The 27,337-nt window shown below is 37.0% G+C and overlaps 1 protein-coding gene across 2 annotated transcripts in view; it reads right to left on the reverse strand.

Moving 5' to 3' along the window:
• Kitlg (KIT ligand) overlaps nucleotides 1–27,337 on the reverse strand; it is a 77,868-nt gene that overhangs the window by 23,111 nt on the left and 27,420 nt on the right. For both annotated transcript variants that reach the window (XM_047551138.1, XM_047551137.1), the window contains exons 2-3: nucleotides 21,899–22,012; nucleotides 10,649–10,711 (exon numbers count right to left, since the gene is read on the reverse strand). In XM_047551138.1, coding sequence (XP_047407094.1) covers nucleotides 10,649–10,711; nucleotides 21,899–22,012 — 177 coding nt within the window. The remainder of the gene's footprint in view (nucleotides 1–10,648; nucleotides 10,712–21,898; nucleotides 22,013–27,337) is intronic.

Here is a 27,337-nt window from a genome sequence, read left to right on the forward strand (position 1 = left end):
TCTTCCCCCATTTTCACGTACTTAAATCAACATTCTGAACAATTGATTTTTTTTCAGTAAAATATTCAATTTCAATCCTGTGATTTCTTACAGTTAGATCACAGAAATCCTACAATCTCTCCCATCCTAAGGTCTATCCTTTTAAAGATATGGACAACTTATTGATAGTTGATATAAACTTTTTAACTACACTGCACAAAAAAACTTATTTCTAAAACCCTTTATTCATTATTTATCCTTGCTTGAAGCATCATTTCCTTGGAAAAGACTGTGTCATCATCTAGTTTGTTTAACCAGCTATGGATTAGCTTTTTAAGATTCTTGGATGCATTAAAGATAAAACCAAGGTAAACAAATAATATTAAATGTCAGCCTGTTTTGACCTGCTTGCCTCAAAGAGAGGAAACCAGTTCTGACTAGAACATCAAGAAGTTTCATTTTTTTTTCATTAAATATAGTCAATGATTTGTGAAAAGAACAAAACACCATAAAGTGAACATTTCATTTGTGAGATGCAAGCAGCCTGTTTCTCAATTCTTTCAAGATTATGATTATGAAATAGATGTTTAATGTTGTCAAATTCACAAATGCAATTTTTGTTTGCCTTAATAAATGGCATTATGGTGATTTCTTATCTTTCAGAGATTTTAAACTTTAGTTTTAAATAAATATTAACTTACCATGTTTATTACAAGAGCATAATGTTCTCTTTTGCTGGAAGAATGCAAGAGATTAGGAAGATTAACAGTCACACGAGGTGTCAATGAAACGATGTAGAGATGAGTTTTCAAATTCCTTAAGCACATGGAATTTGATATTTTATGCTTTCAATGGAAAAATCTGCCTGGATGTTTCCGTGACTCCATGTAATTTCTAACCACTGTTCTCAGGTTAATTAGAGCAATCCTGTCTAGAACTACTAGAACACATGAACTTCTTATTCCTATGTATTTATAACACATATTATTCTAGAATGTTAATGGACCCCTTGATGTTGAACCAGTACCTCTAACCTGCTGGTAAGCCACTACCACTGATGAATTTGTTAAAAACTATGAATGTCCTTAGCAATTTTAAAGTATCATAAGCACCACATCCATGATTTCTCTAAATGATTAAAGATACCATGAAAATAAAATATAATAATAATGAAATATATAATAAATAAATAAATACATAAAATAATAAAACATCCTAAACACAACTAGGAGTGTGACTGAAGAGCAGCAACATAAATATCCACGCACATTCTAAGACCAAAACAAAATTCTAAAAATACGTTAAACGAATTCCACAAAATGTGTGATAAAGCACCTCTGTAATCCCAGAACTGATCAATTTGAGACCCTGGATAAAATTAACCATGTGCTTTAAAAACGTCTGATGATTGGCCAAGTCTGGCGAGCTTTCTCCTCTCCACTCCCTACTTTATTCATTAGATGAAAGAATTTCACACATCATCCCACATCAGTGTTAGATGCAGAGAGAATATCTAAGTGTAGACACTAAAAGATTTATGGAATTAAAAGCTAATAGTGGACAATATATCTGTAACATTTGTTTACTGGTGCACTTCAAACTACTTTTCATTTGGCAGCTATTCACAGAGATTCCTATGTGCTTTCCGACTGGGCCTAAAGTTGGTATTGACCAGAGAGAGTTCTCTCTGAAGGAGATGGGGGGAATATTAACCAGCGAAACCGAGGGAGAAAAGTCCTGACTTGTAACCTTTGCGTGATAGTCACATGGAGTATTCACCCAGGTTCTTATCTCAAAAGCTTGATGGCTTTTGTTTTCTTCAACATGTATTAAATCACACTCTTGCCAGAATTAGAGGAACATGCCCAGAGAATAAAGCCTTCCTTTCTTTTTTATGCTTTCAGTATTGACTTCCAGGCTGAGCAGTGAGACTTATCTAGAGCCTTGTCGTTAGAATTTGAGTATCCAGAAGGAATACCAAAAAGCATCTGGTTCAGTCCCACCCATTTCCTAGAGCAGTGAAGAAGCGTGTCCAGGGTTTCATCAGAAACATCAGAAACCAGGATTCTCGCCCACTCACCTAGTTCCTCTAGCGGTGAGAAAGGTCACAGTACATACAATTGGAACACATTTCCTGGTGGGTTCCCCACCCTCAGTTCTCACATCTGGATCAGACACATTAGCTCTAAGATTCAATTAAGAGATCTCCTGGAAATGGAAATAGCTCTTTCTGTCTTTGTTTAATGAATCCAGTCTACAAGGAAATGCAATATTCTCCATGTCATTTAGTTATTGATAACTAAACAGCAAATGCCAATTGCCAGCAGTGGACTTCTTCACTGTCCTTCTGGTGTTTACCTGGTGGCCTGCCACTCTCAAACTTTACATGGGTGGGAAATTAAAAACTTCCTCTAAAAGCACTTGGCAAAACATTGTGCATTCACATTGCTAGTGTAGGTTTTCCCAAATCTTGACTTTTGGATGAGCTGGATTTTCTAACAATTTATTTCAGTCCTTCCCTAAACAATTCATTTGGATCTTTCTGTGTTCACTTTTTAGTAGGCAAACTGTATTTTCCCGTTTGAACTAAAGTGATGTAAAAACCTCAAGCTAATTAAGATGCTAATCAACCAAAGCACTACAATCCATGCTATTACCCAGGGAAGACCTAAAAATGGCCCCTGAGCCAGACCTAAAAGAGCACAGTGAAGGGACATCATGGGAGTGAGGGCAACAATGATTGACAGACCAGAGGTTCAGACTTGAGTCTCAAATCTGTCAACTGACTTTTAGGGAGTTCACTAATTGACTGATTTTAGGGAGGTCACTAAAGCTATTTAGGGCTTTAGTTTCTTCATCTATAAAATAAAGAGGTTGATCTAATCTGTGCAGATCAGTATGGGAGTTACTACCCACTTGTAACTTATCACTAAAAACAAGGTCTAATGAGACTGAGGAAATAAAATTTTAATTTACCTATCACTTTATTTAATTTCTTTATATTTAAAAATCAATAACTTTTTAAGTGTATTTGGAAAAACTTAGGTATGCGTACCTGCATTTTTCAACAGTGCATTTTATGAAGAACTAAATATGGAGTAAATATTTCTGATGAAAATTCAGTGTCTGAACTGGAATGAGTTGCAGTTGTAAAATCTCCAGTTGACTTTGAATAATATACAAAAAATAAAATATTCCATTAAAAATTTTTATACTAACTAGAAGGTTAAGTGATTATATTTGTGTATATTAAGACAACTAAAATGTATTACACTTAATTGCACTTGTTCCTTTTTGCTTTTTAAATGTGGCTACTGAAAGAATTTAAGATTACGTTTGTGGCTCCCTTTGTGTTTCTATCAGACAACAATGGCCTGGATGTTCTGAACAGTGTTTTATTATATCAGTTATTAAGATGGACTTCTGTACTGTAGTTTCAGTATACAAAGCACTAATTAAAAATAGTATTTAGTGTCCCATTTTATTGATTTTATACTTATTTCTTTAAAAAAATCTTTATTATTACATAGGAGGCAGGTAAGCAGATTTGTTTACTGGGCTTCTTTTTCTAGGAAGTATAAGTACCTCACATCATAGGGATGGACCTTCTGAATGCATCTTACAGTGCAAAATGCATAGCCAACTGGATGATGCTGGATACCTGATTCAATAGGTCAATCAGAAAATCCCTGCCAAAAGTCCCTGATACTCAGATAGGAACTGAAACCAGTCTCTGAGCAGAGAGGAAACTATGTGAATTTTGGAGTTCTGGGGCAGTTATATTCTACTGGGTAACCTGAACCATGAAGAACTCTTTTGCACAGGATACAAGAAAAATCTGGAAAGATTCAAAGATGGGAAAAGCAGAACCTGATAGCATTCTAATGCTGGTTCCAGTCCTGGCCCATTCTAAACTTGGGTGTCATTCTGTTCTTTAGCTTCTATAATAATAGGACTGTGTGTGTGTGCATATGTGTGTACATGTGCATGGTTAAGCTTCAGTTCAATATTGTTACCAAGAACAACAGAAGTCTAAATTAATAAGATGAGCTCCATCAACACTTGGAAATCTGATATTTTTGCCAATAGTTAAAAATGCATATTGGTAAGTAGATTTCGAGTAGCTACTATATACATTGGGTTGTTAAAACAAGTGAGGAAATAGAAAGAAGTAAAGTAAAACATAACAAAATAATATTAATGCCATTGGGCAATTACTATATGCATGACAGGTCTTTTATATCTTATTTCTTAGAACAATACTTTGAGACAGATGCACAGCATATACAACATTAAGCTGAGATTTAAGGAGTATGAACTTGCACCAAAATGAATAGCTTCTGAATAAACTCTATAAAAATAAAAGTTAACTATAAGGTTAGGTCCCTATGACAGGTATAGTATCAGTGTTGTTGACCATGTTGTCTCTACTATCAAGCAAAATGCTCAGTATAAAGAAGGTATGACACCAGTTTTCCCTGGCCATACATACATACAAAGGAGAGGAGAGAAAGTGTTTTCCAGAAGAACAGAAAAAGGTCTTGTGAGAAAAAGAGATTTTAAGATGACCTTGGAGGAGATAACCACTAGCCTGTGTTCAGTTCCAAAATATGCCATGATCTTATGGGTAGAATTTGGATAAACAGATGGAAGAAGAAAGGGCATTCCTGGCAAAGGGGAGCAGCACCCATCAAAGACCTGGAATTGGAATATGTATGATAATTTTAGGAGGCAGAGACGCATCTGTATCAGATGGCAAGTTTGTGTTGGGGAATAATGCAATAATGAGATGAGATGGTTAGGGTGAGGCTAGATTATGAAGAGTCAAAAACATCAGGTTCAAGAATTTGGCTTTCAGCCTTTGGTAAATGGGAATAGTGAGATGGTTCTTAAATACATAAACAAAAACAGCAGAACAGAAAGCTCAAGAAAACCAAGATTCCTCAAAATTGCATAATACAACTCTTACACCCAAGATCTTCCATTAAATCACCCTTATCTAAAAGAAGATAACAATAATGTTGAAGCACAGATACTATGGGATGGGTTACAGGCATCTCATGGGAATAATGTTCTGTATTTTATTCAGTTCAAATGTGCATCTTGAGGAAATTACGAGTGACTATACACCAGGGAACTGTCCCCCTTCCTTCCTTTATTCACTTCCTTTCAGAAAATATTTACTAAGTGCCTACCATTCATTAGACACCGATAAAAGACACAGCAAAAAGAAAATACCTCCTCCCCATGAATCTTACAATTTAGTGGAAGATTATCAATTAAATAATCCACAACAAAGAGGAAACTGCTGCTCTGAGGAGTTCCCTGAAAAGAGTTCAGTAGGAGGGTTTGGTGTCCTTGAGAAGGTGAGGGAAGCCTCCTTAAACAAGGGAAATTGAATTAGGAAAAGTGTCAGGAGTCACGTAGGCAAAGGACCACTCAGAATTCCAGGTACAAAGATAGTCACATAAGAGGAAATGGAGGAAGCAGGGAACATGTGAGGACCAGGGACTAGAAAAGGATATCGAGAGGCACATCTTGGAGGCCTTGTTGAAGGAGAGTCCTGTCCCTATTTCCAAGATCTAATGGGAAGTCATTTGAGGTGTGTTAAGAAGGAGAGGGGCGTGAGATGATCAAATGTATCATTATTATTTTTAAGTCACTCTGTCTACTCAGAGTTAAAATGTCAAACCCTTGGATTATAAGGGGGATGGGAAGAACCAAGGGCAGCAGGACCAGGCCAAAGAAGGTGGAAGAGCCCAGAAGTGAAACCTTACATACTGGAGGAAGGAGGCAGCAGAGGGACGAAGGCTGGGAGGCTTCTTGTTGGAGCAGTATTGTATGTGGACAGTAACCTCCCCATTTAGCCATACCTTTCAAAACTAGCACCAAAATTTTTTAAAAACTCTTAATTAAAATCTGATAAAAGACTTGACAGCTAGGATTGCTTCAGGGAAGAATCATCTATAGATCTTAAATCTATGGGAGAAACGTTTCATTGTGTGGTGTTGAAGATCAAAGCCAGGGCCTTGCACATGCCAGGAAAGAGCTCTACCACTGAGCCACATGCCCAGCTATAGGAGAAACACTGATGAGGAACAGGGTGTTTACATGTCTTAAAGTGTTTCCCCAAAGACAGCTAATTGTACAGAAACTGTTGAACACCTTAACCCAGATGACAGAAACCAACTGCTTTGTGGGGGGGGAAGTGGACATTTTGTGCCTCTGAATGTGATAATCTGAGGTAGCAAAAGTAGGATCATGACTTGGAGTGCATAAGCTCCATCAGTCAAAGGCCTGAATGAGACACTTTACTAAAGGGAGGGCTGTCTCATTCAAAAATTTCAATGCCATATCCACATGATCTATATTAATTTCCTCTTGCTATTATAGCAAACCACCACAAACTTGATGGCTCAAAACAACACACATTTCTATTTTACAGTTCTTATATACAAAATAGATCTTAGAAAGCTGAAATCAAGCAGGCACAGAGGTACATGCCTGTAATCCTTGTGGCCTGGGAGGCTGAGGCAGGAGGATGGCAAATTCAAAGTCAGCCTCAGCAACTTATTGAGGCCTTAAGCAACTTAACAAGATCTTGTCTCAAAATAAAATATAAAAAGGGTTGGGATGTGGCTCAATGATTAAGTGCCCCTGAGTTCAATTCCTGGTAACAAAAAAAACAAAAACCAACCAAACAAACAAACAAATTGAAATCGAGGTGTTCATTGGAGTTGTGGTATCTTCTGAAGGCCCTTTTTCCAGCTTTTGCAGGCTACCAATGTTCCTTGGCTTGTGGTCCCTTCCTCCTTAAAAGCCAGAAGAGTAACATTTTCAAAACTCCCTCTTCAGTTCTGACACACCAGTCACCCTTTATAAAGCTTCCTCCTGCAAATTAGACTATGCCCACCCAGATAATCCAGAATAATATTCCTCTATCAACACTTTGAGTCGTATCTGCAAACTCCCTTTGCCATGTAAGGGGATAAATGTACAGAAGAAGACATCTTTGGTAAGCCATCATTCTCCTGATCTTCAAGTGCAAATGATCCCAGATTGAATTTTGGGCCAGAGGAAAAGAAATTTATAAAATTTCAGTCGATAGATTAAAGTATTATAATTATTGAAAATCTTCTGTAGTTCAGAGAATCATTCTTTACTTAGGAAATCTATACTGGTATATTTAGAGGTAAATAGCAATGATGTACACAACTCATTCAAGGGGTTCAGGAAAGTAATAACATGTGGACACACAGGAAAACATCAGTCGATAAAGTAGATGTTAAAAACAGGTGATTTTGAATGAAAAGGTATATGATGCCCTTTGTATATGCTTGCAACTTTTCTGTAAATCTAAAATTATTTCCAAGTAGAAAGGTAAAAGAAAACTGTGTATATATAATTCACTTTAATTAAAAACTGGTGAAGAATTTTTACTCAAACAAACGACTCATAGTTTATTGATGTTACAGACAACAGAATGAATGCAGATGTGTGGCACAAATTCAGCAACTCAATTTTTGTTCTTTCTACAGTAACATTACTGGTAAATGAAAAGGCTAAGAAATGTCTAGGTATTTTTAAGGTTAGGAAGTTAAAGGGAATCCTAACCACCTAGTAATATTATAGTTTTGAAGATTTTAAAATAGAATTGGTAATTATCATTGGATTTAAATACCAACTGGTGGATCACAACCTGTTATTTGCAAGAGGGAATCTGCTAGGTCATTTTCTAAGAAAGTCCTTAGGAAAGTAGACTCCCCTTTTCAGGAGTACTTACCTGATTTTTTAAAAGTAAAAGTTAACTGTTTTCTATTCCAGAGCTTTTCTTCTTTCTAGTGCCAAAGGCAGAATTTTACTGCTTTGGCCCCAGGGAATCTTTCTGGCACCCACTTCCACTCCACCCTCTATTGTTTCAAGACAAAAGATATGGCAGCTGGGACTCTGACCACTGACAAATAATCAGCGGCCTCTCCACTGGGAAACTCCTCTGGTCTTGGCAGAAATTAACAATTTTAAATGAAGGTAAAACAAAGGGTGAGACCCCCAGTTTCTGCTCAAAGCCCTACGCATAGGCTTGTTTTTCCTGCCAACTATGGTGGCCAAGAACAATGTTTCTGCAGTAGTTCCAGGACATCATGCCAAGATCAAATAATAGCGGACTTTTCTGAATTACAGAAACAGGCACAAAAAATGTGGCCATAAATCGCTTTTAGTTTTACAACTCTGGCTCTTGCTATCATCAGCCAACACTAAAATCTATGATTTAGCGCCATCTACGACTATACCAGCACCAAATAATCTATTTAGTTATTTGTGGTTTAACAGTTATTTTGCAAAGAGCAGCAGGATTGTTTGAGTAAATTCGGCAATCATCAACCTAAAGGCTGATGTAGTCAGGAGCAGGGGTGGTTCTTTGAGACCTAGAACCTTCTCTCCCAGCACTTTCCTCAGCAATGAAATTGTTCAGGTTCTCACTCTCTGCAACCCTGGGTTAAGTGTCAGAAGGCCCAGGGTTTCTTTTCAAGACTGTCACTTTCTAATTGTGTAACCTCAGGAAAAATACAAACCTCCTATAGGAATAATAATAGTATCCTACCGACTTCACAGGGTTTTTCTAATCATCCAGGGAGAAAATATGTGACATCATTTTGCAAATGGAAAGGGTTATAAAAAGACCAGGTCAATGCCCCCACCCCAATATTACCAGAGTTTTCAAGTTTATATGGCCATTGCCTAATTGATATATGTGTGTTTCTCAAGGTGTCCAGCAAAGTGCTGGCTCTATAGTTTTCTTTAACCAAACACTTACTGTCTGAGTGATCAAAGGACTGGATTAAAAAACTTTCAGAATGCCATAATTCTACCCCTCTGTTTCCAAAGAACTCTCTCTGACTCAATAGACTTTGAGCTAGGCTTGAAGAAAACAGGGTTCCACATGCAGATTCATGTTCTAAGGACTTCTAAAGAACTTCAGGCAGTTCATACTAAAATGTTTACTAGTTCAAAAAATACATATATTGCCATGAACAGTCTCTTGAAATAAAAGCACTGTAGGGTCTGAAAGGCATTTTAAAGCACACAGTGATGTGCTTAAATTGGTAAATAATTTTGATTGAGTCACCAAAATTATCAAAATGTAAAACAACTTATACATAGTCAATATACAATAAGTACTTGGTAAATTACAGAAAAATGAGAGTTGCAGAGAAGAAAGTAGCCCAGATGGTTTTCAATTTTCTCCAAGAATATAAATGAATGAACATGGAACAATATGTAAAAAGTATGATGAAAAATATAAGTGGCAACCACAGCCCCACAAGCTCCCTACCACTAAGCTATAGTCCCCAGTCCCTACACTAAATTTTTTTCTTTTTTTTCTTTGTTTTGTTTTGTTATACATGACAGTAGAATCAATTCTGACATAATTATAAAATCATGGAATATATCTTGTTCTAATTCAGACCCCATTTCCTCTCCTTTCCCTTCCTTCTCCCCACAACCTTTCCCTTCCCTCTCTTGATCTTTCTGCCACTTATCCATAGTTATTATTTTTTTAATTAATTTTATTGTGGATGTACACAATGGTGAGATTCACTGTGGTATATTCATATATGTACATAAGAAAGTTATTGCAGATTTATTCCACTGTCTTTCCTTTTCCTTTTCCTACCCCCTCTCCCTTCCCTTCATTCCACTTTGTCTACTCCATTGAACTTCTATTCTCCCCCACCCTATCCCAACCTTATTGTGGATTAGCATCTACATATCAGATAAAACATTTGATCTTTGTTTTTTGGGGGTTGGTTTAATATACGAAAAGCTCGATAGCTTATGTATACAAGCATATGTTGCATAAAGTGTAAGAACAGGCAGGGTTACTTTATCACTTTTACACAACTCCAGGGGATGGTGTCCTTAGCTCAACACCTGAAAACATGTACTGAAATGAAAAATTCTAGCTCAGAATAATTGTTACCACTAAGAGAAAGTGGGAAGTCATGGTGTAGGGAAGAAGCATACATAGGTGTTAGTTATAATGTTTCCTCAAGAGTAAATATATTTGAAGCCAATATTGTACAATGGGAAGGTCTGATAAGCTCTGATATATGTGTATTATGCTGTTCTGCTTGAATTTTTTTAATGTATGAATTCTGATATTGTGTGATGAGAAAAACAAAACTTCTCAATTTTAGTAATAAAATATTATAATCATAAGCACATATTTTTATCATAAGGTTCAAGGAATCTATTGTACTGCTAATATGTTCAGAAAGAAAATATTTTGTATTCTCAAATAGGAATGAGAGAGACTTATATAAGACCATTTCAGGTTAAAAAAATTGACATAATTTTATACTCAAACCTTTTTAAGAGAAGATCAGGGAAAAAGAGAAATATATGTCTAGATCTAAAGAAGGTGACCTTATTTCCTTTGGGTGTATAGGTCTAAGGCTTATGTGCTGAAATGATCAATGATAAAGTTTAGCAATTGCTTGAGGGAAAAAAAAAAAAAAAGCTTAGAAAGTCAAATTCAAAGATATCTTTTTTGAATCTTCACAGTAGCAAGGCCCTAAACAGCAGGTAATGTCCTATATCAGTATGAATGATTCCATATCTTCTTTCAGTTACCAAATGGAGACTTGGAGATGTACAGCTTACATACCAAAACGTCCATCCCGGTGACATAGTTGAGGGTTATCAAATAGTCTTTTGGAAGATTTGCCACCTACAAAAGAGAGAGAGAAAGTTCAAACACATCAATTAGTCATATTATTTATCCTCCGTTTCCCTTTGTAGTCAAACACACTCTCCAAAAAACAAATTCAGTTATGGGGAATTAAGTATGACCTACTGAGGTTTGGAAAGATGATATGAACTTCAGCTTCCACTTGTAGTCTTAGAATTCTCTTCTAGGACTAGTTTTCAACTTATTCCTCCATAGAGTTAATAAAAAAGTATGCTCATTTAGTCAGTGATTCTCAAAGCAAAACCTCAAAGTGATGTGTTACCATCAACAGAAAGCTGCTAGAAATGCAAATTTGGAGCCATTTCAGACTACTGAACCGAAACAGGTCCTGCATTGATTCTGGTGGATACTCGAGTTGGAAGAACTAGTAAATAATTTAAAAAGAATGAATTTTACAACATAAATACATGCACTGACCTTGGGCTGAACACTTGAGATGTTTCAAGTGCTTACCTACTTATTTTCAAAGGTTTTAAAACAATGTCAAACATAGTTTTGATATGAATCATTCTGGAATAAGTGAAAAAACAACAGATTTGGAACCAGGGAATTTATAAATAATCTAGACTCTCTGTACCTTGGTTTCTCTCAATTGTACAATAGAGATCCAGTTACCTATGTCAAATGATCATTTAATAGGTGAATGTGCCAAAAGCATTTTAAATAGTCAATCATGATCTTTATTGAGAGCTAGATAGGCAAATAATTTCGAAGCCATCTGACCACTTCAGCCTGACATTGAAGATGTCTTTTTCCCCACAGGAAGCTGAGATCATATGCATGTTTGCAGGACTAGGTCATCTCCTACAAGTCTTTCACAACGTAAGCCATAAGTTTCATTTTGGTCTTGCCAATAGCGTACTGAATCTGAGAACAACGTGGTAAGAAAACCATCCAGGCAAAGGCATAAGGAGCCATAGGGGAGCCAAAGTAGTAACTGGTCCCACTGTACTTCCACTGTCCAATTGCCAGTGGTACCACCTCACACTCATTTTAATGTTGCACTGATACACCTGGTTGGTGGCTCTTTCTTCAGCTCACTTGATGATAAAATAGTTAAAGTGTCTTTTATTGAATACTTCCTGTGTGCCAAGCACTGTGCTCATTAAGGGTTTAAACTGCATTATCATAGGTGAAGAAACAGAAGTTCAAAGAGGTCAAGTAACATGAATAAGGTTACATGGCCACCAGGCATTAAGTCGGGACTAAAATCCAAGTCCCCCATTAACAGAGCCTCCCTTGCCTCACTGCATGTCTTCATCTCCTCTCTAGATGCCTGCCCTGGGTATGTGCCACCGTAAAGTCTCCACCATTATCCCCCTTCATGTCATTCCTAGTAAGAGAGTAGAAGCTTTAGTACCGATTAGAAACCTATCTGGGCAGCTACAGAAAATAGCATTTTTATTTTAGGAACTGTCTCTCTTGCCCTGTGCACTTAATTTTCTTCCTCTTCATCAGTCAGATTCCTGTCATGCTTTTTTTTTTTTTTTTTTGTCTTCTGAATCTCCATCCCCACCTTTGAAAAGTGAAATGACATAAGCCCGGGTGGCAAAGACACAATGGACGCCTTTGCAGGTATGAAAGCTGGAATATGAGACTGAGCAACAACATGCTTCTTCATTACGGACTAACCATGCAAACAGAAGCCATGCCACATGGAAGTGGCAGGAATGCTGAATGAACACAAGCAGGCAACCATCTAGCCCCTTCCAAAGCATAATTGACAGTATTTATAAAAGCTAAATATGCAATCAACTGACTAAGTATTAATAAAACTTAGATTTAGAGTGTATATCTAGAAGATAGAAAAAATAAAAAGGATATGTTGGCTAATTCCATTTGATGAGTAATTTATATACAAAATGTGGTTCAAAGAAGTCAAACAGTTTACAAGAACTTTTCTGACTACGATGCTGAACTCTCTACACTCTATCATTTGGGGGATATATTTCTGAATGAAGCTGATTTTTTGACATTTAGTTTGTAGTACGGCTTAAAAAATAATATTTTTTAAAAGAGCTTTACAATTGATAAGTTTTCATATACAGTCTCTACTACAATCCCACAAGACATATCTTACTAAGCTTATATTACAAATGAGGACAGAGAGCTGGAGAGGTTATCTGGCATCTCCAAGGTCACAGGCAACAGGAGTAACTACTAGAGGCAGGATATAAACTTGGCTTTGTGAGCTGGTGCCCTGCACACTGAGCTACAGAGTAATTTCCCTGTAACGATTTTCCTGGCTTTCATTGGTTCCTTTCCAATTATATTTGGAAACGAACTAAGAAAGTCAAACTGTAGATATTTATGGTCATTTCACACATTATTATATTACTTTCTAAGCACTTATAGTATGTCAAATAGCATTCAGAAAGCACAAATAACCTTGCTATAAATTCAGCTTCTCTGATGCATATTGATCACTGTGGAAAGTTTTATAGAGTAGAAGGAAACTTTGGCCTGGCATTCAGAGGATGTTCCTTAGAGGCACTGATGTTGGGGCTAACAGCACAGGTTCTGAAAACAGATTGCTTATGCTGGATCCTGGTGCTGCCACATGCTAACTCAGAAGTCTTGGGAAAGTTTTTCATCTCTGTTAGCCTCAATTTCCATATGTATGAAATAGAAATTATAAAAGAATCTATCTAACAGTTCTGTAAGGATTAAATAACCTGTGTGAAAAGAATAGGTATAAGCGTCAATGAGTATTAAATGCAATAATGTAGGGCATTCTAAATAGAGAAGAGTCATGTGCAAAGGCAGAAAATTGAAAGCTCATGATGTGTTGGGAGACCATATAGATAAGATGTAAGCAATATGCTAGGAGGTTGGGGATGTAGCTCAGTGGTTGAGTACTTGACTAGTAGGTACAAGGCTCTGGATTCAATTCTCAGGGGTTAAAAAAAAAAAAAAAATCAGCCAGCATGATTGTACACACCTATAATCCCAGCAACTCAGGAAGCTGAGGCAGGAGGATAGGAGGATCACAAGTTCAAGGCCAACCTTGGCAACTTAGGAAAACCCTGTCTTAAAAAGGGGAAGGGTACTGTGGATGTACCTCAGAGACAGAACCCACCTGGGTTCAGTCCCCTGTAAAAAAATAAATGAAGAAAGAAAAGAAAGAATTATGTCTGGTAATCACAATAGAAGGGTGCCTACTGAATGCTTGCCTCAGGGGATCAAATGGCAGGCTGTGAGGTTCACAACAGACCTACTACCAGACTCTACAGTAAGTCCCGCAGCCTTAGGCACACCATATTGCCCCTGTGAACCTTCTACTCCTTTCTGTACAACAAAGGAAGTGAACTAGACAATTACTAAAAGTTGAGTCTGGTTTAACTTTGTGCTAAAAGCAGCAGTGCAACACTGAATGTGGCTGGCAGAGAAGAAACATGACAGCAAAATTTAGGAAGATTAGTATGGAAGGATGGATTAGAGGTAGAGGGAACAGAGGCGGAAGGTTAATAGACTACTAGTAAAGTGCTGGAAATGTGTTAAATATCAATGCAGAGACTAGAAGTCTCTAGAAAAACAAGAACTTGGCTTACATTCCATGGAGATACCCTGTTGGTAGATTTAAATAGCTAAGTAACTAAAGCTACATATTTAAATCTATTCTATTAAAGTAAGTTCAGGGTTAAAAATGGGGGGGGGGTGATTTAATTGAAGGATTTAATTGATGGGAAATTTTACCAAAGGTCAAAATTATTCCAAAGGGCTTTGATTTGGAGCACAAGGATGTCAGTATTATGCCAGACTATAAAATATATAAAACTGTAAAAACAAGTTACTTGAATGGGCTGACTTTACTAGAAAGGCCCCAATTGCTCTCTTCTTTGATGTTCTGAGGATAGACCATACTCAGTGACACTGGGAAAAAACTACAAACCAGAGCAGCATTCGGAAATGCTAAAAATTCATCCAAGAAAAAGTCTTTGCAAGCCAAATTGGCACTGGCTGCATACCAAACCCTGCAGGTATTTGGACTCAAGAGAAAAAACTTAAAAGTCAGAAGGCTTAACTCCCTCTCCTCTTGAGGTCACTGATCTAAAATCTTTGGATCTCATGATTGAAATGTCATCAAGGTCCCTAAGTCTCATGAAATCAGCAGCCACATGGACATCTGTGGCAAGACCTTTACTAGTCTCAGTTGTCACCCAAGGGAGGAATTAAAATGTAGTAGTGACTCATGATTCTCTTGACACTATTTATGAAATGCTCAGTGTATCTCAACCTTTATGGGAAATGAGTTCATGGTTTGCAGTCTCACAGCAAGCAACGTTTAAGAATCATGGTTGCAGAGGAGAAAAAACTCAACACTTCTATCTAAACACATAGTTCACTTATGTAAAACAGCTAACTATAACGTTGATGGTCTAGCCTTCAGAAATAACACAGGAAAATGCTTTTTTGGTTGTATCTCTTGAGAAATTATTTCCTATTAATACTGAGTAAAAAAAAATCTAACTTACTAGGCCAATTACCTTTAATTTTCAAAGGGTGTCTGAGTGGTTTTTATTTATTTTTTCTTTTTTGAAAGGTAACTGACTTAAAAGAATATTAAGATGACAACTTCAGAAAACTTTTCTAGATCATCTTTCTTCAGTGAGAAATACCTTGTTTCTTATCAAACAGGAGATTAAAACTCTTTAAAAAGATTTTTTTGTCTAGTTCATATTGCTATGGTTTCAACACGGTTTATTCCCTCTGAATCTCTTGCTAAAATTCAGTCTCCACTCTGAGATATCAAGAGATGGGATCTGTGGGACCTTCAAAAGGTGGTTAGAGCTATGCTCTCAGGAATGTAATAATCTATTTTTGCAATTAATGAATTAATGGGTGACCTCAAGAATGGGTCTGCTATAAAAGCCAGTTTGATTAGGTCTCGCTCTGGCTCTGTCTCTCGCCATGTGACACACTGTTGCTGGGGACTCTGCCATGAGAAGGCATCACCAGATGTGGCCCTTCAGTCTTGTGCTAGAACTGTGAGCCAAAGTAAATCTTTTTATAACTTACCAAGGCTGTGGCATTGTGTTATTAGCAAGAGGAAATGGACTAAGACACGTATGTACAACTTATGATAATGATTACAATTAAGTAGTATTAACAGAGCTTCTACAATATGATAGCTTCCTAATCACAATAAGATAAGGTAATTAGTACTCGGGAAATAAAATCCAACACATTATCATGAGAGTTCATAAAACACAGTTGAAACTTTCATCTCAATGTACTTAGGAATGTATTATAATACAAAATGAGTTCTTGTGCTCCAAAGAGGGAGTCATGGGTTCAAACCCCTATTCATCTTTCTGTTTCTCAGGCGATGATGGTCAGGTTACTAATCATCACTAGATCTCAGTTTTCTAACTGGGAGTAGGATTAATTACCTGATAGGATTGTGAAAACCAAAGGATACAATCCATGGTATATTATAGTAATACATGACCTTGGAGATTAACATGATCTTTGCCTGGTAACTGGATACTCACACCATCACTACCACTTTAAAAAGGTATGAAGCAGCAAGAACTAACATCTAAGTGTTTTATCTTATGGAGGAATAAAAAAAATGTTTTTCTCATGATAAGGTTTATAAGATAGCAAGTCATTTAGACAGTTTTTTATAAATATTATTTTTAATATTTCTGTCCTTGAATTGAGCTTTAAATAAACTTTACCCACTATAGTAGCAGAAACTGAAATGCTAAATATCACAATCCAATAAAAATAAACTTCAAAAACTATTCATTTAACAAAATGTTGCTCTTCAAAGACCAAAGAACGTTATGTGAGACCTCCACTTTTGAAAAGAAGGTTTGCATAAGTCATTTGAAGAAAAGCTTAAAGATCATCTAGAAATCCTTCACTTGAATGCTAAGGCAATGCACTTCAAAAAGCATACTATTTGAAGAAAAATAAAAATCAGAGTTAATCACAACAGTCCAAAGTGTTAAAATTTGCTATCTGAGGATATATTTATCACTTCTCATTATGTTAATTTCCAAGGTCGTGCATTGATATAATCTTAAAATAAGAGCCTACCACAAGACCAGGAAAGCCATGGGCTCTTTTGTTCTAATTCCAGTCTACTGACTTATAGGCTGACCTTGAAGACAGTAATTCAACTTCACCTTTATAATACAGTGATGGGATAGCAACCTACTTTTAAGAACATTTTGAGAAAGACAAATACATCATTCAACAGATATTAAAAGACAACATTTTTTAAAAGTAAGTCACATTTAATTAAATTCCCTCCAAATGAAAGAAAAACATCACAAATGAAAGAAAGAGTACAGAAAACTAATTTCAACTATTTCAATATTTGGATTCCTCTTTACATGAACATCAACAAGTAGTAATACTCTAACTATCCGTAGACACAAGTTTTTAAAGTTTGATTTATCCTCTTCCCAGATACTTGACTCTTTCCTTAGATTGGTCTGAGTTTGCCATTTAAAACAAGTCTTGCAACATATTTCAGAAACAAAGTAAAACGTTCTGTAAATAGATGAACTATTATGCTAAGTAAACATGCCAGAAGGATTTCAAATAAAAACCATGGGGACTGTAGGGGCAGTACAAAGTGTCCAAGAAGAAATTAAAAAAAAAAATGTAAAGCCATAAATCATGTGCTTCAGTGACATGAGAATCACCCCATGCAAACAAACTTAAGGTTTGTGGGCATAGTGCAAGTTGTCACCTAATTCAAGGGCAGAACTGGTAGAGAATGCAAAGGAATGAGCACGGTTGAAGAAATTCACAAGGTGGAAACATACTGGAAGCTCATTTTCTTTTCCTCAAATAAAATGTACCAAGGTTATGCCTGCAAAGCAAATTCCTCTTATTTTGTACAATCTCCCTCAGTCCACGCGTTACTGAACTACACCAAGAGGCACATCATTATGAAGAAATATAATTATAGGATGAAATTAATTAAAGATGAGAAGTGCTTACAAAGTTCTCTAATTTGGTAGTTTTGTTCTTCTCTGGGGTCATAGACTTCTCTGAGGTTTGATGAAAAGGACACACTTTATCCTTGAACATGGACATAAATCTCAATTCAGAGGCCCATGTACAAACATACGAAGTTTATGAGTCCAAGATTAAGAATGATTGATCATATCCATGTTTCTAATTTTAAAAATCAGGAAACCGAATCCCAGGGAGGGTCAGTTATCTGTCTGAGGTCTGACAGTCAGGTAATCTTGTAGAGCTGGTATTCAAATAACCTGGTATTCCTGACGTCATCAAGATGCTTTGCCCTTCCATTCTTCAGAGAAATGCTGTGATAGGGGCCATATAACTCAATGGTCATGCATGTTGTTGTTTGAATTAGTACAATGAATGAGTTAGGATGGAAACACTTCTTTTCAAACTTTAAAAAAAAAAAAAACACCATAAGCATTAAGCATCATAGCTCAAGCTGTCTTGGAATTTCTGAGCAAATTACTATCTTGTGGGCTGTTCATTGGAAGCATCAAGGTTCCTACAGCCCATTGTCACAAGTTGACATTCTATTTCTGCAGTAGTGCCCTTACAGCTGTACCTTAAATAAGTACCTAAGAGACTGTGATTGGATGGTTCACAGGTGACATCCTACCACCTCTGGCTGAAGAAGGACTGTCACACATTCTTCAACTTGAATCTTTTTTCATGCCAAGTCTTATTCAGAAACTGAGACATATAAACAAAAGGTGAATGGCTTATGCGGCCAGTTTGAAAACTGTTGCTCCTGAAGACAACATTGGAAATGGGACCAGGAGCTGAGTTCACCACCCTTGTGTCTCAGTTTCTTTCTTTCTTTATTATAAAGAAGTTTGTTTAGATTACCTCTAAATTCCCTTCCAGATCCAGTATCCTGTGATCCTACAAATTTTACCACTATTATTACTACCACTATGAATAGCTAAGATTTGGAGGGCACTTAACTATGTTCCAGCCACTGTTCTACTGACTCAATTCTCACAATTACTCTATGAGATTAATTATTATTATTACTATTAATCTCCCCATTATAACTGGCAAGGAAACTGAGGCACAATGAGAATGTGATCAACATATTAAACATATTTTAAAAATACCTTTTCTTAATCTACACCATAAAATTGGGAATAAGTGCATTCTACTGTTATGTGCAACTAATTAGAACAAATAAAATTTAAAAATTGGGAAGTAGGAACTGAGGTATAGAAAGGTAGTTATGCATTCAAGGTCAAAGAGGTGAAATTTGAACTCAGATCTGCCAGATTCCCCAAACTCATTCTTTTAACCTATAAATTTATTTGCAGATTGGGCCCTGTGTTATACTATGTTTGTCATCATGGGGTTGATGACATGCATTCATATTTTTATTTAAAAGGCTTATCTCCCAAACTAGATTGTAAGTGCTCTGAGCTCAAGGATTGTTTTATATGTTTCTATATCCTCCTCTACAAAATACGGGCTATGAACTGCGTAGGAACTTACTCAATTAAAAGTCTTCTTCTGAACTCTATTTTTTATTAACTTGACTTATTTTCAAGTGGTTTATTAAAACATATTGTCCAAAGAAAACATACTAATTTCATTTCAGAAACTCTTAAAATTGTTTACCCCTGAGTCAACTATTAGGAGGAAACCCCCATTCTTCTTCTTCTTCTTCTTCTTTTTTTTTTTTTTTTTTAATCTTATTGATTTGACATTTGCCCTTGGAGTGAGGAATATTATAGTTTACTGTCAGTGTTAATTAAGATCCCTTTCTGGGCACTACTTTCTCATCTTATGAATGCTTCTTGCCATTTCGTATTGTATCAGCTGATAGGTAACAGGTTGATAATAAGCAGGTGGTTAAAGACAAGAATAGAAAATCTTGGAAGATGCTTATAATACGTACCTATGCCACCTGAAAATATCAGTTTGACATTTCACAGGAAGTAGTGCTTATTAAGTCATATTCCTTAAATACTTTGAAAATAATAATGCCTGCCAGCAAGTTTTCTTAAATATCATGTTAGTCCTGGATATGTTCAATCTGGGATCAGATACATCACACATCTCCATCTATGCCTCACTGGCCCCTAAATTCATTGAAATTTGCTCCTTAGGACCAGTGCAGGTCTCCTCAGCTCATTTTCAGTTCCATGGTTATACAGGCTGCTCCACAAGAGTTGCAATTCCCAATAACCTACTTTAAGCATACTTTGGAGCTTTGGGGTACCCTGACATTCTCACAAATCTATACAATGCAGGAGTAACTGGTCATAATAAGAACTGACGTTAAAATAGGGTCAAGACATGTTTTGTTCTCTAAACTTTGACAGAATAGACAATCTAGAGCAATGCTTCTTAAATTACTTTCAAAAAGTCAGAAAAAATGTAGATGCCTGGAATCCTTGGAGTAGGGTCTAGGCGACTGTAAGTTTAATAAGTACCCGGATGCTGTTGGTGCTCAAGGTGTTCATAATGTCCATATTCACCAGACAAATGTCTAATAATCACCTTCTCACAGACACAAAACAGAATATAAACACATATTGTCTGTTTAGTATTGTTTCTTGGGTGATAAACTAACATAAAACTTAAGAAAGAGGACCATCATCTATGTTTTTAAAACTTGCTTTTGCCTTGCTGGGCATGATGGCCTACTACTATAATCTTAGTAACTTGGGAGGCTGAGGCAGGAAAATCACAAATCTGAGGCCATCCAGGGTAATTTAGTGACATCCTATGTCAAAATAAAAAATAAATATAAAGAATTGAAGATGTAGTTCAATGGCAAAGGGTCCCTGGGTTCAATCTCCAGTACAAAACAAACAAACAGAACCCCAAACAAAACAAAACAAAAAAAAAAAAAAAAATCTTCTCCCATGTCTGTGCTTAATAACTGGCTGGGTATACAGTAGGCAAAAGTTACATTGCTTTGCTTACTAGTCCATCAAGTAAACATGTGGATACATCTCCAGTTGCTGCATCAAATAACACATGTGTCTGTCTATCTATCTATCTATCTATCTATCTATCTATCTATCTATCTATCTATCAATCTATCTATCTATCTTTGCAGTGCTGGGGATTGAACCTAGGGCTCCATGAATGCTAGACAAAGAAAGCCTGGGAAGTCTGAACATCCTAGGAATTGTGTGTGTGTGTGTGTGTGTGTGTGTGTGCGTGTGTTTATTTTTCTACTTCTGAATTAAGGCTAAGCTAGCCAGACTTCGACTACAGGATTGAACTTCTGTTTAGAAGTTCTAGAATAAATTCTAAATAAAACATGTAAGCTAGGAATATATATCAAAAGCAGGAAAGATAAACAAGTAGCCTCTCTTCTTCATATACTGTTATCTCAAATATGTATACTTTTTTCCCTCCAGATAACAATCCTCATTTCTTCCCTATTGTTACATTACCTTGTTCTGTAGTCAATAGCAGACTGCCACCTAACTGGCTATTTTGAACCAGGAATTTACAGAAACGCTTCTCAAACCTTGTTCATCTTAACTCATACACCACAGTTGTCCAAATGGGGACGTAAGGTCTGCCCTCAATCTAGAGAGTTGAAAGCAAGCACTTCAGAGGTGCTATGCTTTCTGTAGCTTGAGTCTTAAAAGCAGCAAAGCAGGAGGCTGGCAGTGCCCAAGGGGCACCAGTGCACAAAGGCTTCTGCTGAGGGAAGAGTTTCAGTGTGACAAATGTGGAAAGTGAGTCTGTTCCATATTTAGCAATTAATCGTTTCTCCAGCTCCAACTGATGGGGGAGTGAACACTACCCATCTGTGACAGGGTCTTCATGCTGAGCAGGGGAGAGTGGTCACCTCAGATCTATTGTTAGAAAAGGGCATGAAGGCATGTGAAGGAGACACAGACAATGAGGAGCCCACTCAAGAGACAATGGACAAACGGGCTGGACCTCAGCACACAGTGACCTCTCCAGTGTCCTTTGCTGCCATGACTGAGGGGACAAGACCAGCAAAGAAAGTCACCACGGTGGGGTACAAAGGCCAATTTTATCACCAAAAGCTCCTTGAAGATTTCCCTGTCTTCTCTCTAGAAAGCTTTCAGAATAACTCAATGATTCCTTTCCTTGTCTTAGAAAAATATGAAATTTGGAACTAGAAAAACAATCTCTGATTGACAAGCAGGAGTCACAGATAATGAAAAGCACACCGTAGGCCTTACTTACCAATTTTGTGATGTCTTTTACATTATCAGTCACAGGATTCCCACAAATCCCTTTAGTTTTGACCAGAGGATTAAACAGGAGCAGTTGAAGATAAATGCAAGTGATAATCCAAGTCTAAAGAAAAACAGAAAATTTTCTTGGTGAATATCAGTTAAAACTCTATTACTAACAAACTATTTACTATTTACATCTTATGCCGTGATGTGGACAAGGCCAATTCACTATTTTTTTTTAAAAAAAGCTTTTGGTGTAAATAAAATTAAATACTAAGCATTCAAACTATTCTACAATCTAAAAAACAAGACAAAACAAAAAAACCATTCCAGTTAAAATCTTGTTTGAATTACTCTTTCAATGACATTACTGTTAACTTGTCAAAAGCCTTCTACAGCCAATTTCCTAATGGCAATTAGGAATGAGCTTGTAGCAACGTGTGAAGGACTTATCACTTAGGATGACTTCTAAAAACCAGGGAATGCATAAAATTCATACCTTAAGGCACCAAAAGGAACTTTCTCTTTTGACTTTAAATGTACAGTATTTGGCAAGTAGAAGCATAACCCCTGAGCAGGGCTTTGATGCAACTGTCTACAAGAGCACACCAAACTAAAGTGAGGAAGAGGGGTATTTTTAGATTCAGTAGAGTGAACCAAATTTCTGAGACAGCAAAAGAATTATTGTGTGGATTCAGGTTTTTAAGTCACTTAACAAGGAAAAATATTCCCTTAGCCAATTAGAAGATCTTTTTGAAAACCGATAGGAAGCAATCAGATAAGCACACACGATAATCATACACACACCCCCATGAAGATAACACTTTCTACCATGTATATAGTTCCTTGTATGAGTGATTTACTTTTTCCTTATTAAACTATATTAAGCAGTTTTAACAACTCGGGTCTCTTATTTATTTCTTCAGTATCTTTAAAACAAATAACAAAGTGTCTTGCATATAAAAAGCCCTTAATAAATATTTGCTGGATGAATCAGTGGTTGAAGTAACCATATTCTAATCCTCTAATTCAATAACCATTTAGTGAACATGCATCATGGGACCAGGGACAAGGACTATGCCAGTTATGAGAGAAACAAAGATGAAGATGCTCTTGGAACTCAGAGGCAGGTAAATAAATTACCCCCACACCCTGTGATAAATGCTTTGGGAACACAGAGAAGAAAGCGATTAATCAATTGACCTGAAGGGGGAGAACCCTCAGCAGGAAGACAATGCCAGGAAAAGCCTGGATTTGGGAGAGCAAGGAGGAATTTGCATACATGCATAAAGAAAAAAATGACCATTCCAGGAAAAATAAAAAAATAGCATGAGCAAAGGCACGGAGATGGGAAGTTATTTTAAAATATGTGTGATTGCTTTTATGAGCTAACATTCATCTATGGCATTTGAAAATTACACAAAAGCCCAGATGCTCGTGGTTAGAAATCTTTCATATTGATGTAGCTAGCCATATGTTAAAAGGAGCTGAATAATTACTTTCAATTAATATCTGCACACTACTTAATCATTATGCTAGACCAAGAGATGATGATGATTTGCTAAAATTTCCAATGCTACAATGCTATGTGTACACAATGGCTTGTAAAAAAAGAAAAAAGAAAAGAAAATTAAAATCCTTTTATTCTTTTACCATTGTGTTCTATTTTTACAGTAAATATACTTTTTTTTTTTTTTTTAAGGTTATACTGAGCACGGTGGGGCCACGTTTCCTCCCAATACCATCTCCCTTGGACCACAATGAAGATCAAATTGTATAAATAATTTGCTTAGAGGATCTGATTTTTGGAGCAATCCTAACATAAAATTTCCCTCTATACCAAAGTCCTACTATTAAATTCTAGCTTTCATTCATCTTGTCCTTGATAAGATGTAACTCCTCTCGAAACATATTTCTCCATGGCACTCTTTCCTGACCTGACTTGGGAAACCTAGCTGATTTCACTATTAATCATACCCATATTCTAATTTCTTAGAAAACACAAAGGCTAAGTTCTGTTACTTATCTTTATCATGTCTTACGCCTGGCATTGAATGGATGCCAAAAAAAAAAAAAAAAAATCTGCTCACTCATTCATTCAACAAATATTTATTGAGCAACTAGTGTGTGCCAGGCATTCTAGTGAGGGAAGAAAAACCATGAACAAATGTAAGTATCTAGATTATATGGTATGTCAAAAAATGTTTTGAGCCTGATAAAGGGTGTTGGGATTAAAATGCCCACTCTGATCTACTAGCAGCAGTGGACTCAGGTTTAAACTGACACCAAACACTGCACCCAGTATTTGTGTTTTGCTTAACTACACTTTGCAGATATTGTGGTTTTTACAAATTGAAGGTTTGTGGCAATGCTGTGTTGATCAAGTCCAATGGTATCGACTTTTCCAATAGCTCAGATGATCATTAGCACTTTTTAGCAATAAAGTATTTTTAATTAAGGTATGTACATTGTTTACTTAAAAATGATGTATTGCACAATTAATAGTCCACAGTATTGTTTTAGTCAGCTTTTTCACCACTGTGACCAAAAGACCTGACAAGAACAATTTTAAGAAAAGTTTATTTGGGGCTCACAGTTTCAGAGGTCTCAGTCCACAGACAGATGCCTCCACAGTTCTGGGCCCAAAGTGAGGCAGAGCATCAGGGCAGAAAGGTGTGGAGGAGGAAAGCAGCTTGGGACATGGCAATCAGGAAGCAGAGAGAGTGTCTCGCTCACCAGGGACAAAATATATACCCTAAAGCCACACCCCTAGTGACTACCTCCTCCAGTCACACAGTACCCACCTATAGTTACCACCCAGTTAATCCATTCAAGTAGATTAATGCACTGATTAGGTTAAGGCTCTCATGATCCGATCATTTCACCTCTAAACTTTCTTGCATTGTCTTAAACATGAGGTTTTGGGGAGCACCTCATATCTCAACCATAGCAAGTACAAGAAAAACATAACTTTTATATGAACTGGGAAATGTAAAAAATGCAAAATGACTCACTTTATTGCCACATTTGGTTTATTGCAGGGGTCTGGAAATGCCCCACACTATCTCCTATCTTGAGTGCACTCAGAAAGCACTCAAGACAGGCAAAAACCAGCATGTATACTACCAGCAGAACAGACGTTTCATGGTTTCCAGTGTCCACTAATCATTACATGCTGGAGATGTGGGCGGCAATGACCGATATCCTTAGGTACGCAGGACCACCTCTTTGGCTTATATCTTGCTAGTTAAGTAGACCTTCCAGGGCATGTGATGAGCTTCCTTTCATTTTCCACAGTGGCTATTCCCCACCAGTACCAGTCTCAACAATACAGTATATCTTGGTGCCTACTCTGCTACTAAGCTGGATTCTCTTGCAAGGAAAGCTTTACTGTATAAAATGCTTGACTTGTTGTTACAAGCAGGATTATAGGAAGGATCAAATCCCCAGGCAGTCCCTGAATCTAAAAAGAAGGCCACAGAGCTAGCCTTTACCCATTTCCTTCTAGGGACTACAGTATGTATGGAAATAGCCTAACATTTTTAAGAGTGATTGGTGGGTCTCAATGAGAAGCAGTATTTTACCAAAGACTGGATGGAGCTAGGAGAGGTGATCCACATAGATACTTGTGGGAACTGTACTGCAGACAGAGAGAAAAGCTGGTGTAAGGGTCCATAAAGTCTATTTAAGGAATCATCTGTATCTTCAAGACAGCAAGAGTAAACCATGCAGCAGAAGATGATGATGTCAGAGGGAGAATGGGGAGGTCAGATGGTATTGCAGATCATTAATCAGACTTCAATTTCTACTACAAATGAAACAGCATTCCTTGCAGGATTTTGAGCAGAGAAAGGATATGAAGACTTCAAAATAAAATATAAAATAAGACCATTCTTATTGTTGCAGTAAAGCCATACTTTAGGATAAAAACAGGTAGAAAAGAAGAGATACCAGTTAAGAGTCATCACTATAATCCAATCAAGTAAAACCTGTAGCAATGTATTGAGTGGAAATGGGGAGATTCCAACATCTTCTGCAGGCTGAGCCAGGAGGGTTTCCTGACAGCTGGAGTTGATTTGAGAGAAAGAGTCAGAGACAACTTCAATAATTTGGATATGCATGCCAGTAATCCTAGCAACTCGGGAGGCTGAGACAGGAGGATCATGAGTTCATAGCCAGCCTCAGCAACAGTAAGGCGCTAAGCAACTCGGTGAGACCTTGTTTCTAAATAAAATACAAAATAGGGCTGAGGATGTGGCTCAGTGGTTGAGTGCCACTGAGTTTAATCCCCAGTACCAAAAAAAAAGAATCTGGGTACAAACAGCTGGAAGGTCAGTGTTGTCACCAACTGAAATGCAGAAGGCTGGGGTGGAGAAGGTTTGTGGAGTAGATCACAAGTTTTGAGTATGTAAGTTTCTAAATGTCTTTAAGTTATTCCAGTGATGATACCAGATCAGGACATTTCAATCTGGATTTAGCAGGAAGGTTTCAACTGGAAATATAAATATGATTGCATTTGATATATAAATGGGTTTTTTTAAGTGAAAGAGTGGATGAGATCACTAGGGAAATGACTCTAAGAAAAATAACAAAGCATCTCACAGTGCTTCAACCTTCAGAGGTCTGACAGAAGTGTTGAAACCTATATAGGAATGGAAGGGAAGCTATTGGATTTAGCAAGATGGAGGTTACAGGTGACATCAACAAGAACATCTTTATTGAAGCAGTATGAGAAAAGGCCAGTATGAAGTGGGTTTAAGAAAGATGAGAGGGGCTGGGGTTGTGGCTCAGTGGTAGAGCACTTGCCTAGCATGTGTGAGGCACTGGGTTCGAATCTCAGCATCACAAATAAATAAATGAATAAAATAAAGGTCCATCAACATCTAAAAAATATTTTTTAAAAAAAGGAAGATGAGAAAACAGTAACCAGAAACAGTGAGCATGGACAGCTCTTTTGAAGTTTCCTTTAAGGGAGAGCAAATGGGGTCGGATTTGGCAAGGAAGTGAGGATGAAGAGTTTTATTGGTGCGATGGTAGAAATACAAGATGTCTCTATGCCTTTGGGGATGATCCAGCAGGGGAGCAACTGTGATGCAGGTCAGAGAAGAGGGAATTGCTGGAGCATGTCCTTCAGTGCATAAGGGATGAGGTCAAGTTCTCAAAGTGGAGCACCTGGCTTTAAGTACAAGTGTAGTTCATCAGGACTCTGGCAGGACACTGGAATGTGAGTGCTCATCCTAGACTTTTTGTTTGTTTGAAACAATAGAGTGAATAAAGCTAAAATTTTTGAACATGTATCAAGCATCCTGCACATCTAATAACAAAATTTAACTTTCATATACACTAATTTTAAAGATGAGGAAATTGAGTACAGAGAGATTTGGCAACTTCTGCATGGGGAAATCAGGATATAAATTCAGGTCTGTCCAATTCTAGTCCCTGTCCT

The sequence above is a fragment of the Sciurus carolinensis genome, chromosome 4, assembly GCF_902686445.1.
Source record: "Sciurus carolinensis chromosome 4, mSciCar1.2, whole genome shotgun sequence".
Taxonomy (NCBI): domain Eukaryota; kingdom Metazoa; phylum Chordata; class Mammalia; order Rodentia; family Sciuridae; genus Sciurus; species Sciurus carolinensis.